Source organism: Malania oleifera, chromosome 7 (assembly GCF_029873635.1).
Source record: "Malania oleifera isolate guangnan ecotype guangnan chromosome 7, ASM2987363v1, whole genome shotgun sequence".
NCBI lineage: Eukaryota > Viridiplantae > Streptophyta > Magnoliopsida > Santalales > Ximeniaceae > Malania > Malania oleifera.
The window spans coordinates 83,688,069-83,701,519 of record NC_080423.1 but is presented as its reverse complement, the minus strand read 5'-3'; the positions used below and the strand labels follow the sequence as shown (position 1 = coordinate 83,701,519).

The window sequence follows — 13,451 nt, the reverse complement described above, 5'->3', positions numbered from 1 at the left end:
GTAAATTTTAAGATGAGGAAATGGCACTGAAATTTAGCAATGATCAGCAAATTCAAATCCAAGTAAATTCTTTGAATTTTGATTATATTTATAAATGATTTGATGGAGTCACATGATGCTTAATTGAACATTAAAACAATGCAATGATCAATTGAATTATTATTCCATAGGCCTAGATGAACCAATTGGCGAATCATATAACTGGAAAAAGAAAAAAGGTTAAAACTCAAGCATCTTATATATATGAATCTCTCTCTCTCTCTCTGAAGCAACACAATTAAATAAAACAGCCCAAGAAAGCAATTGGGAGGGTGGCCATCAAGTAAAGACCCTGCAAAGTTGTAAGAGGCTGCCTGCCTCGCCATTCCTTGCCACTTCGTTAAACTATGTTGGAGGACTTTCTAAGGGAAATTTCATGAAGGATGCTCGAATCTTTCTAATCACAGTATCGACTCTTAAAGAATTTTCTGGGAGTCCTACTCTATTAACTCTGTGGGTCCCCTTATACAAGAAGCCATCTATGGGAAACCAAAAGAGTGGCGTGGTCCAAACTCGCTAAGGATGGAAGGGAAAGGTTAGCCTTGAAGACGCTTGAAAGCATATTTTTGTGTTCGCTCACCTCGGTTTCTCAAAGAGAACTGTTGCCCTAGGCTCCCCTCAGGCACGTTCTCCTTAACAAGTATTGTTTCCAAGCCATGTAAGACTAGATGAAGGTGTTTGTAGAGACTGTCCCCAACTTGCTCGAGTGCAAACCCTTGAACTAGGGATGAGTAACTTGCAATCCTTAGTCTTCATCTTGTTTGAAAGATAAAGGCCCCAAGGCCTAAGAAGCTAGATTGCACTTGATGGATGACCTACCGCGACGAAAGCTAGCTAAGCAACTGGAGCATGTACTATGGAGAATGGAGGTGGGTGAGTTCCAACCGAGGAGCCCCAATAGATCCAAAGCATACCCCTGAAGAATCATGGAAACTCCCTTTATAAGGGAGATGATGGAGAAACCATTGCCAGCGGGATTTCAGGATGCTAGCCATAGAATTGTATGACATCATCATGGATCTTGTAGACAATCTAGAGATCTTTCGAGCCATCATGATCCTCTGCTGAGCCCCTAATGGCATCATGTACCAAGCTTTCGCAACTATCCTAAAGAAGTCTGCTAGACATGGTCTGACCTCTTCCAATAAAATTATTTTTGCACAATTGAAGTAGTTACTTGAAATTCTGTCAAGATGCTGAAGAAAAGTATAGGACTACTACAATGCTGGAGATGAGAGGCAATTCTGAAAAGAAATAGAGCATTGGAGAGAGAAGAAAGGGAAAGAGCAAATTGTGGACCTACAAAAGTAGTCATAGAAGGAATTTTTTCTTCTTTAATAATTGGAGCTCTCTCTCTCTCTCTCTCTCTCTCTCCATTCCATATGTTGATTTTTTTATACAGTATTTAAACAATAAATTTTTAAATACGTACTTTTTAAATTCATTATAGTTAAATATCATCCTAAGGACCTAATTGTGTCTCCTAGGAGTACCCTAGACACTAGAGTGGGGTTGACGCCTAGGTGTGGGTCTACTTCGATATTGCGCGTGTCCGACCCCTTTGAAGTTGTGTATGATCGTGACTTTTTTTTTTCGTTTCTTGAGAGCTTACATTAGACTTGAGCTAAATAACGAGAAATAACCCATCTTACATCTTATGCCCTTTTTCTTCCATATTTGAATTCAAACTTAAAACATCTAATATAAAAATTTCAAACTTTAATCATTGAGATATCCGTAAATGACATATCTAGAACAGCTAAGACAAACAATACGAGAAGGCTATTATTTTCGTTTTCCCAATAATAAGTTGTACATTTTATATACGTATGCTCAATGCAAACTTATGCTCAATGCAAACTTGCGCTCTTAGCATAGTTTGTGTGTTGTGTGACATTCATCCACCATTCCAAATACATATACTTTTCTCTTTAATGTCTCCTTTTTATTAGTAAAATACTCCTAAATAAATACTAAATTAAATTTTTTTTTTTTTTACTAACATAGAAAAGTTTTAAGCAACTCGTTACTCCCTTCTTATGACAAACACAAAAATATTCCATAATTGATCAAAAAAAGGCATTTTTTTTTCGTGGTTTCTAATTTCATACTCTAATATCCCTATAGTTTTTGATAAAAAAAAAAAAAAAACAATAATTCATAAGGATAGAGAATAAATGTTAGAAACATAATAAGTTAGATTGAGTAAATTAAAAAAATAAATAGATAAAATGCGAATATAGATAATAAATCAGTTGTATAAACAATGATTGGGAACATATTACACATGCACTGCATCTGTTCAATAACAAATTTGCAGGGGAAAAAAGATACTAGGATTATACATATAGTTTTCGAACGCTACATCAAATCACTTTGAATTTAGGCAAAATTCAATATAATATTATTGTGTAAAATCATCAAATTCAAATTTAAGATTGGAAAATCAGAGAAAGAGGCAGATGATTTTTAATCCACATACTAAAAAAAGACAAGGAAATGAGAGGAAATTAACATAGGGGGAGTAGTTTATTTGTCAACTTGGTTGAGCTTGCCAAGGCCATTGCAACGAGCACACACAATCTGTGCTTGGTCCTTCCTTGCGGCATTAGCCCTCAAGGCTGCTCCTGGCTTCCTAATAAACCCAGCTCCATCGCATTCTGGACACCTGCATGCTTCCAACATCCCCCCCATGCAGTTTATCTACTTAGAAAATTAAATTTATTTATTTATTTTTAAATAGATCAGGCACTCATTTTTTTTAATTACTTCTAAACTATTCAGAATATAAATATATAAATGACCATTTATTTCTATTTCAATATGTAGTTGTTAGAATTCAATTTATCAAACTGTCAATATTAAATTACTCGCAGAATTATAATTCCCATAATAAAAAACAAAAATAGAACAAAATAAAAGGAGTATCAAGGATTTATAAAAGCAAAAATATAGAAAAGTGAATTCAGAAAATTTTCGGTGGTGTTGAATTGCCACAACTTTACATCGATATAGGTAGGGGAGAGCACAATTCGGTGACAACTGCATTACCTGAATTGACCGAGCCAATTCGATCGGTTCGGTTCAGTGATGATAAATGAAACTTGATATGGGGTGGAATTCAAGATGGAATTATGGATTGTAGTTTTGGAACCTAGAGGATTTAAAATATGTGGAAATAGGACATTATATGAAATGCAGCTTTAGTAATTGAAGGCAAAAAAATGGAGAAAATGTCAAAATTTATGGTCAATAAATTTTTAATGGTATTAGATTTTGGTATGTTGGATCCATTATGTGAGCTAAATGAGAAATAGAATATGTAATACATAGTCAGTGCAGATTGGGAGGAAAAATATATTATTGGGTCAAAATGTTGGACAAACTAAGATGTAACATACCAAAAGGTAAAATGCAGTAGAAGTGAGAATGTGAAGATAGATGAAAGATATGACTCAAAGAGATAAATTGAGGATTGAGGAATGAAAACATTAGTGACAAATTAAGCATAGGATGTGTAGACGGTAAGATAAGGGAAGGGAATCTAAGTATGGGGCCTTTTGGATGTTACAATGTGGACTGAATAATGGTTTAGTGACTTAAAAAGTTATCTAGAGTAATTTACCTTTTGTATTCATAAACAAATTGTCTAGAATAATTTATGTTGTATTTTTTGAATGTGATGGGAATGCAATGGAATGGAAATTGGAATGAAGAACATAAAATTCAATTATTCAAATAACAAATTTGATGTAAAGGCAAAGGAATTTTGTTTGCATCATGGTTGCTTGTTAAAGATAATATTATATATCATCCATAGTGATTGTACTTTGCCCTCTTCTTTGTCGTTAGACTCAGCACATTTGAGTCAATTTTAATTTGAATTTGTTCATTTGAGAGTTCTTATTTATGATTGCACTTTACTTTTTTTGTTTTTGTGTTTTTTGTTTTTTGTTTGTTTTTCCATATGTTAAACAAAGGAAAAATGAGTAATGACTTTCCCATGGAGGTAGAGGTGTTGGAGCTAGGATGCAAACACTACGCAAAGGGCCTCCCAACCGCAACATAAAAATCCAAGCATGACAGGTGAGAGTGGTACTAATCATCTCATTGAATCTTAACAAAAAAAAAAAAAAAAAAACGAGGAAGAGAATGAGACCCTAATCTGAAGTGTGGTATTACTTCACTAAATTTGTAATTAAGTTCGGTGAAACTAACGGTAAGTGTCATTATTATCATATTAATTACTATACTTATCCTAAAAGGAATGGTACGTGCACACTTAAATATCATATGGTTAGATGTCCTCAAAACTCATATATATTTTGAAGAAACAAAACAAACACAACTAAATTATCAACTAGCCTAAAAAAAGTGTAGAGGACTCAGAGGCAGCTCTTACAAATTGGAAGTTCGACCAAGAAGCAATTTGAAAGGTATATTCTTACATGATTATTGTCGATGAATTGTCATTTAAATTTGTAGAAAATATGGGGCTCAAACATCTTATGAAAGTTGTATGCCCTCGTTTTCAAATTCCATCAAGAAAGATAATTTCTAGGGATTGTTATGACCTTTACATGGAAGAGAGGTTAAAGTTGAAAAAGTTTTTGAAAACTTCCTCTTAAAGAGTTAGTTTCACGACTGATAAGTGGACTTCCTTGCAAAAGGTGAATTATATGTGTTTAATCGCACGCTTTATGGATGATGACTAGAAATAAAATAAAAGGATCTTTAACTTTTTGTCCAATTTCTAGTCATAGAGGTGAAAAGATAGGTATAACTATTGAAATGTGTATAGGTATGACTATTGAGAGGTGTTTGTTTGAGTGGGGAGTTGACAACGCATTTACTCTGGCAATAGATAATGCAAGTTCAAATGATGGTGCAATTGCCTACATAAAAAAAAAAAAAAAAACTTTCAAATTGGAGAAAAGACATTCTAGGGGGTAAACTCATTCATTTGAGATGCATTGCACATATAATTAACCTAGTTGTGCAAGTTGGTTTCAAAGAAAGAGGGAATTCAGTTGCTCATGTTAGGGACGCAATGGGATATCTTAGACATTCACTAGCTAAGTTGAAAAATTTCAAGTGTTGTGCAAAGATAGAAAAAGTAGAATACAAATAGATATTGTGTCTAGATGTAACCATTCGAAGGAATTCTATTTATATGATGCTGGATACAACTGAAAAATATGAAATAGCTTTTGATAGGTTAGGGATGAAGATCCTTTTTTTAGAACTGAGCTTGAGGCTAGGGATGACACACCAAGCAGATTTAATTGGGAAAAGTTAGAAATTTTTTGATGTTTTTGGAACACTTCTATGGCCCCACTTTATGAGTTTTAGGTTCTTTATATGTTACAAGTAATACCCTTTTTGATGGAATTAGCTGGATTGATTGTCTTCTAAAAAAGTGGGAGAGTAGTGATGACTTTGGAATAAAGTTTAATGAGTATGAAAATGAAAAAAAAAAAAAAAAATCAACAAGTATTGGGGAAACATTGAGAAAATGAATGTTCTTGATCTTGACGTAAGCTAGAATTTGTGCAATAGACTCTTTCTATTATATATGAAGGTGACAAAGGTTTATTGATGGGGAAAAAGGGGAAGGATACCACATTTGAATTGTTTGTTGAGTATAAGAAGTTGTCACAATCTTAAAATAAAGAATCAAGAAACTTCAAGTTCCACTGGTCAAGGGGAAGTACAACAAAAGTTCAAAGTTTTGTATCAAAAATTGAAGACACAAATTGGAGGTGGAGATAACAAATCAGACTTGGATAGGTATTTGGGTGAGGATTGTGAAAAGGGTGTAGAGGGCTTTGATATTTTGGAATGGTGGAAGTTAAATAGTACAAGGTTTCTCATCCTCTCACATATGACTCGTGATATTTTAGTAATATCCATCTCTACAGTTGCTTCAAAGTCTATAACAATAAGGACTATGGACCCTCGAGAGTCAAGCATAGTATGGACCTCGAACCCTGGCCCCCGAGAGTCGAGGGAATTTTATGGATTTATGCTTATAATTTTTGAACTAGGGATATGGATTTATTATATAATTTATACTTATATGCTCAAAGTGAGTAGGTGGTAAACTAGTAACTCAACAAATTTTATTCAATGTGAGTTTGAGTGTTTAACAATTTTTTTTTGCTGAAAATTTGAATTTGAGTGAATTTGGGTTGATTTTGTTGAGGATTTACATCTTAGTGTCATACAGTGTTTACCATGTATTAATAATTGATTGATATAATAAAAGTAAAAATAAGTTTTATAAAAAGATAACATAGATGCAATAGAAATGAATTTTGAAAACTAATAAGTTGAACTTTGAAAGCATAAAAAACATGTTTTCTTTTCCTCATAATGTTAATTGTAATTTGGTTCGACTAAATTCGGTTTGGTTGGGTAAGAGTCAGGTAATAAGGTTAATTCAGTATGTTCATTTATGGTAAATTTTTAATTGATTTTTTTTATTAATTCTGTTAGTTGAACGAATTGTTGGAACCGACTAAATACTCATAGGTAATGATTTTGGATTGTTTCGATTTTGACAATGTTGATTTTGTGCTTCTCTCTCTCTCTCTCTCTCTCTCTCTCTCTCTATATATATATATATATATATATATATATATATATAAAATATGTCAAGAGATATTATCAAGTTAAAAAGGGTCTAAACACACCACATGTTAGATAACTAATCATACTCTTAAATTTTAATTAATTTTAATTAATTTTTTTTAAAAAAATTAACTTAAATCAATATTTTTAAACAAAATTTATTCAAAATTTAAAATACAATTGGTTATATAAAATTTATCAAAGTGAATTCTTTTGTCTTACTTGTTCTTACTTTGAGAAAGCTAAAAAGTAAATGAATAAGTAAATAAAAATGAGGGTATAGGGAGAGGCGAAAATGTAATTACAGATCTTTGCGGGAGAAGAAGACAGGGAAGGCGGTTCCGAGCAACGCCACCGCCGCAGCACCGACGAAAAGATAGGCGGTGCCGTCAGGCGATACGTCTCCGACTGCCGCAACGACCGTCGACGACGAACCTCTCTTCTTGCTCTGCTTCTCTTTCTTCTCGCTTATGGTCATCCATGATAAAGCCGTCGAAAATGACGCCGGCGGTGGAGCTGGTCCGGTGGAATTTCTGGGAAGAGAATTAGGGTAGCTGATAGCGGCAGCTGCTGATTGCCTGTGCGGAGAATCCGAAGGAAAGAGAAGCTGCAAATTCGCTCTTAAAGTTAAAGCCATATCGCTGAGATTGCTTCCTTAATAATTTTTTCTTGAAGCAAATTACTGAGAAATTGTAATGCAGATGTGACATTGCACAAGCTTTGTATTGTGAAGCTTGTATGCTTGTTTCATGGATACTCTGCTCCTACCTACTGGATAAGGCCACGTCACTCAGCGGACCTCTGATTTTTCCTGGGTTTGGATAACAATGGTCCCACCATGCCTCGGTGGATGGATTTCCTGTCACGTGTTCCAAGTGATAAATGGAAATGCAAAATGCTTATGGTGTATTTGGGTAATTAAATTTGTTTTTAAAATTTTAAAAATTTTAAAAAATTCTATTGAGATTTATGAAGAAGATATAAGTTTTCTTTTCTCTTGTATATACAAAAATTTATATTTTTTAGAAAATATTTATATATTTTTGACAAATCTTAAGGAAGGAATTTGATATTTTTGAAACTTGAGGAGAGATCTTTAACTTTTTGTTGAATCTTAGGGGAGGCAAGTGTCTTTCGCCTTATATTTTATATTATATTTTATTTAAATTTATATAAATTTAATATTCTTCTCAAATACAAAATTCGGATTGTCTATTCTCTCCTGCCATTACATAGGGCACGTCATGAGCTTGAGCCCATAAGCCATAGAGAGTGATAATTTATGTATAGATGATTATATGAATTATTGTAATTATTTTATTATATTGGGATGCATCTCCTTAGAGCATCTAACTTTGTGGAATAGTTTCAAGAATTAAATTTATATAAATTTTAATAAAAAGTATATAGAATTGTATTGAATTCTTTTGTAAATACATAAAATTATATTAAAATATTAAAATTCATGTTCTTAAATATTACATAATTTCATCTCCAGATTAGCATTCAAATCCTACACCCACATATATTATATCCTCACATCTTGATTCAGGATGTAAGTGGTTGATTGGTCTAACAAGTCAAAAGACTCCAACGAATAGAAACGACTAGTTTTTATCTAAACTTTATATATATACCATTCAAAGCCTTATGAACATTAGAGAACATAGACACACTAAATATCTACGTGCTTTAGTCTTGAAAATCTCTTTTATTCTCATTGTGCTCTAATTGCTCATCTTTGAGAGAAAACTCTTGAGCCTTCAATTTGATTATTCTTTGAGAGTTTATTTTTGTGAGCTTGAACTAAAAATATTCCTTGTGAGGAATTTTCTCTTATAAGATTTTTTTTATTGGTTCCTTGGTCTTCAGAGAAAATATGGATTGTGTTTTGGTTTCTTTCTCTCCATAAAAAACAAGGGTTTGTATTGGTTCCTTGGTTTTTGTTAAAATAAGAGAATAGTGCATGTTGACTTTATAGGTCAAATCCCGTTTTGATTATGACAAATACTTTAATATTTAATGTTTGCTAAGTTTGTGTGCAGGATCAGTCTTGCATGAATTGACAATATCATATGATGCATATGGAGACTCGAAGGAAAAATGAAGACCAAATTGTTTATTCTTGTAATTTATATTTCATTTATTTGGGTCTGTAATAATTTATATGATCTATAATAAAGCATTTGCATGCATGATAGGGTTTAATGCTCAAAGACCATAGAATGACCCTAGGGATCACCTTCGATCGACCGATGCCAGGTTTTTTAGGCTTAATTGAAAAGCCTAAACCGTAAACTAACCCTAAGTCCTTGCACTAGCACTTAGGAAAATCCCCCTAAACTCACATGTCATCAGGGGTGTATTTAAATTAAAATCTAGACCTTAGCTTAAAATTGTATAGGTTTCGGGCGACCTAACCAGACAAAATAAAAAGCCTCAGTCAACCGAACGTTGGGAAAGTCAAAATTGTTGACTTGACTTCAGGCAACTGAACCAAAAAAAACTTAGTATTTTTAGTCGACCGAATTCATATTGAGGACTTTTCCAACAACCCGGGCGCCCGAACTCTGCGGTCATTTTGACTTTGGGTGACTAAACTGAGAAGTTCGGTAAATCGAACTTAGGACCGAGAGCCACACTACTAGGTTCCCTCGTAGCTGTCTTCCCTGAATAACCACTAGGTAGTTTCCTAACATTTTACTACAAATCGTTACACTCCCAGTCGGTGTAGCCACAGACAACCACTCATCCATCACTTAGGTTTCAACCCCACATAGTTTCACAAATCTTGCAAATATAAAAGAATGGGTTACTCCCAAATCAAATAAAACAACAGCTCTATTCAAAAGCAATAACATGGTACTTGTTACCATGTTCCCAGCGTGTTCCGCATCTACTAGAGTAAGGGAGTATACTCTTGCCAGAGCCGTGTTTGCCTGATAGTTTCCTCGAGGCATCTGATTACTTCCACGGTTCTGGCTTTGTGCAGGCATATCGCTTCTCTGTGCCTGATAGTTTTGAGATATGTAGCCCGGTTTGCCACAGTTGTAGTAGTTACCTAAGAACAGTTGGCATTCCCCATTGTGCCATTTAGGGGTGAGCATAATTTGGTAAAACTGAATTAACCGAATTAACCTGCCGAAATTGGTTGGTTCGGTTCGGGTAAAAAACTTGGTTCGATCGGTTCGGTTGGGATTTTACAAAAATTCAATTAATCGATTTTGGTTCGGTTAACAACCAAAAATAATTTGGTTAACTGACTAACCGAATTATTAATTAATTAAATTTTAAGTATAAATTATGAATATAATTGTTTTTTTATTATGAACATGGATATACCTTGTGGAAATTGATGTTGTCGTCGAAGGGGATGACAACGCCGACAATAAATTTTTTCAGCAAAATTTTTTTCATTTTTTTATTTTCAACGTTTCAATAATAACAAAAACATCGCCTTCTTTTTTATTTCCACTTGATTTGCGAAGACCTAGAATAAATAAATAAATAAATAAAAGTTATTGCACCTCAAAATAAATAAGCCTATGTGATAAAGTAAATGCATTGACACAATTATTAAAATAAATTAGTTATGAAATTTTTATTTAATGTATAATTAAATAAATTCGGTTAAAATTGGTTAAAATCGGTTAACCGAATTACCCGAATTGGTAATTCGGTCGGGTTCAGTTCGGTGTGATTCAGTAATTCGGTTGGTTCGATTAACAACATTATTTAACCGAATTTTTTGGTTAATTCAGTTAATTACCCGAATTTGGCCGAACTGACTGTTTGCTCACCCCTAGTGCCATTTACGACACTTGGCACATGGTGCGAAGGATGGATCCCTCAGAGAACTCTACCGCTTGATACTCCGGCAATAACCCGAACTATAGTTCTTCTTCTTCTTCCACTGTCCCTATTGAGGACCAGTCCGAGAACCAAAAGATACTGGCCTCGTCCTCTGCTCCTGTACTACCTCATCCCCCTGGAGGTTAGTCTCAACTATGGTGGCTTTATCCACCAGAACAGAAAACTCTCGGATTTACAGCATCCCCACAAGTTTGCGGATGTCCTTCCTCAGACCCTTCTCGAACCTCCAAGCCTCCTCATACTCGTTTGGGACCAGGTACGGTGTGAAACGAGATAACTCGATATATCTGACGGTATATCTTTACATCGTTAGGGTTCCCTGCGTCAAGCTCAAGAACTCATCAGCCTTCGTGTCACGAAAGGAAGCTGGGAAGTATCTCTCGAAGAATACCTCCTTGAAGTGGCTCCACGTCATACCAGATGGACCAGCTCTCTGCTTCTCAAGCAGACTCATAGCCGTCCACCATCTTTCAGCCTCTTCTACTAGCTGAAAAGTAGAATAAAGAACTTTTTGCTGGTTAGTGCAGTGCAGAACTTCCAATGTCTTCTCGGTCTTCTGCACTTAGTTCTTTGCCACTATCGGATCGGGTCCTCCCGTAAACGTCGGAGGATGTATACGGGTGAACCTCTCTATGGTACAACCCGTAGCAGTAGGAGAGTGCTCACGTGTTCTAACACTCTACCCGATCTCCCACATAACCCACCTCGTCAAACCTCGAGGCATAGAAGGAAACTCATCACTTGTAGTTCGCTCGGAACTACTATCCAAGTTGTTATTCTCGGGCTCCATTCTGAAAGTAAGATAAGAATCAATTAGAATTCCTATGTCGTACACAGTTAACACAATCATTGAAAACTAATCATGTCAACTACTACTCTCACAGGTCCAGGTCTGTCCTATCACACCGACATGAATCCATCAGTGGTTTGCCGTGATTTTACTGAAATCGTTATCCCAGGAAAAATACAGAACATCGCCAATGGGTCCTCATCTAGTAATAAAACAACCCTCGGCCTACTTTACCCATTTCCTACATCTTGTACTCTGGTATGTTCACCTACTATACCTAACCAAGTCTACAAGACCTAACAACTTGGTTTAGCTTTGATACTAAGATGTCATGCCCCCAACCCGCAGGTGGGTCCCAGGTGTGAATATAGTAACTTAACTTGTCTCTATATCAATTAAACATACATGATACAATACTGAATGAAGGTCCGACCCCATGGGGTACACGTGAACCCTATACACATTCATATACATATCCATACTCATCAAATACGCAGCGGAAAATGTTCTTTCTATACATACATCATACCATACCAGAGTCTATGAAGAACTAGAATATATATTCCCAAAATTTCAGTACGTACTCCAGGTGTCTATAAAATCCAACAATGACAACCTGGTTACAAAACCTGTACCTACACAGATACTAAACGTAGCTAAACGATACCCTCGCTTCCGGACGCTAGGATGCTAGTTTCAGCTACCCGAAGGACCTAAAAAATATTTGTATATTGGGGGTGAGACACCTCTCAGTAAGGAGAAAGCAGGTTATATCAGTGTGTGGCATACGCGTGTTATTTCGGTGTAAAACATAACACAATACAATACAGTGCAATATAGTTCAATACAGTTCCAATATTTTTCACAAATCCGTTCTAGTACATACGATACCAAACAAACGGTTAGTGTTGTCACACTAAAGCACCCAATACCGTGCAATAACCGAAGCCTCACAGCGATATCGTTACCGATACGGTGTAGCTCACACCCATCGTTGACTAGCCGAAAAGAACAGGAGATATTTCACACCCTCAGATATAGAGTCGGACACTCTCGCCCATGGTAATTAGCCGAAACATGGTGTTAGTGTACAGTAATTAGTCGCCCCTAACTGATTCAATGTATGGTAATTAGCCGCCCCTAGCTGATTTACAAAACCTGGAACAATTTTGGAACTCATGTCCTTATACTCATTAGTGTACGGTAATTAGCTGCCCCTAGTTGTTTTTACAAAACTTGGAACATTTATACATGACATTTCATTCCACACTTATTTGAGTATACATCAAATCATATTGTTTTTCAGTTCAAGAATACAGTTTAATACAAATATGGGTATGGTCATCTCAATACTACAGTTTTAATACAACATACGATTTCTCCAAAAAAATAAAGATGATACCTGAAACCCCCAAATTTTCCCAAAAATTGTAACCCAAAAATCCTGTATTTTTACTGGATAGATTTTTCCAAATAAGTAACCAAAACATACATACGATCTTAAACAACAGGTTTATCGATCTCGATTTCAAAAATAAATTGATATAAACAGAATCCCTTTACCTTTCCTGAATACCAAAATACGAACTCTACATCCCCAAAACTATGAACCGAGACACCAAAACCTAAACATCCAAGAACTATACCTCACTATAATTCTTACTACTACATACAAATCGAAGCGAAACTGAAATCGGACCCTTACCTCGATATTGGTGTCAAAACTCGAAAATCCTTGAAATGAAGATCTGGTCCACTATTCTCGAAGAGATTCCTCCCTTGATCCAAGCAATAACGTCAGATCGTCGAATCAATCGATGAACATTGAAGAATCGAAGAGAAAGAGAGAGATCCCACTAGTTCTAGAGAGAGAGAGAGAGAGAGAGAGAGAGAGAGAGAGAGAGAGAGAGAGAGAGAGAGAGTTTGAGGTTTCTTAGCTACTAAGCAAGAGAAATGGATATTTATAGACCCTTTGACCCAACCAACCTCGTCGACGAAACGGCGCCTTCGTCGATGAATCATCCATACCTTTCGTCGACGAACCAGCTCCTTTGACGACGAATCCTACTTCGATATTTTACAACAAGTTTGGTGTCTCTTCATCAATGAGGCTCTG

At 35.3% G+C, this 13,451-nt stretch overlaps 1 protein-coding gene across 2 annotated transcripts; it reads right to left on the bottom strand.

Moving 5' to 3' along the window:
- Window positions 1-2,279: 2,279 nt before the first annotated feature.
- LOC131159370 (uncharacterized) lies at window positions 2,280-7,455 on the bottom strand. Of its 2 annotated transcripts, none has more exons than XM_058114239.1 (2): window positions 6,978-7,455; window positions 2,280-2,707 (listed from the first exon to the last, which is right to left on the bottom strand). In XM_058114239.1, exons 1-2 carry the CDS (start codon window positions 7,307-7,309, stop codon window positions 2,569-2,571), a joined length of 471 nt encoding a protein of 156 aa, XP_057970222.1. In that variant the 5' UTR covers window positions 7,310-7,455; the 3' UTR covers window positions 2,280-2,568. The 2 variants fall into 2 exon arrangements, with proteins under 2 accessions (XP_057970222.1, XP_057970223.1); XM_058114240.1 differs by having other exon boundaries at window positions 2,280-2,714; window positions 6,978-7,446.
- Between the last annotated feature and the right edge of the window lie 5,996 nt (window positions 7,456-13,451).

What these genes read in the sequence shown, in the direction of transcription:
- LOC131159370 (XM_058114239.1), bottom strand. Translation starts at nt 7,309, where the DNA reads ATGGCTTTAACTTTAAGAGCGAATTTGCAGCTTCTCTTTCCTTCGGAT. An exon ending in TTCTTCTCCCGCAAAGATCT is followed by an intron (nt 2,708 to 6,977) that starts GTAATTACATTT and finishes GGAAGCATGCAG; the next exon opens with GTGTCCAGAATGCGATGGAG.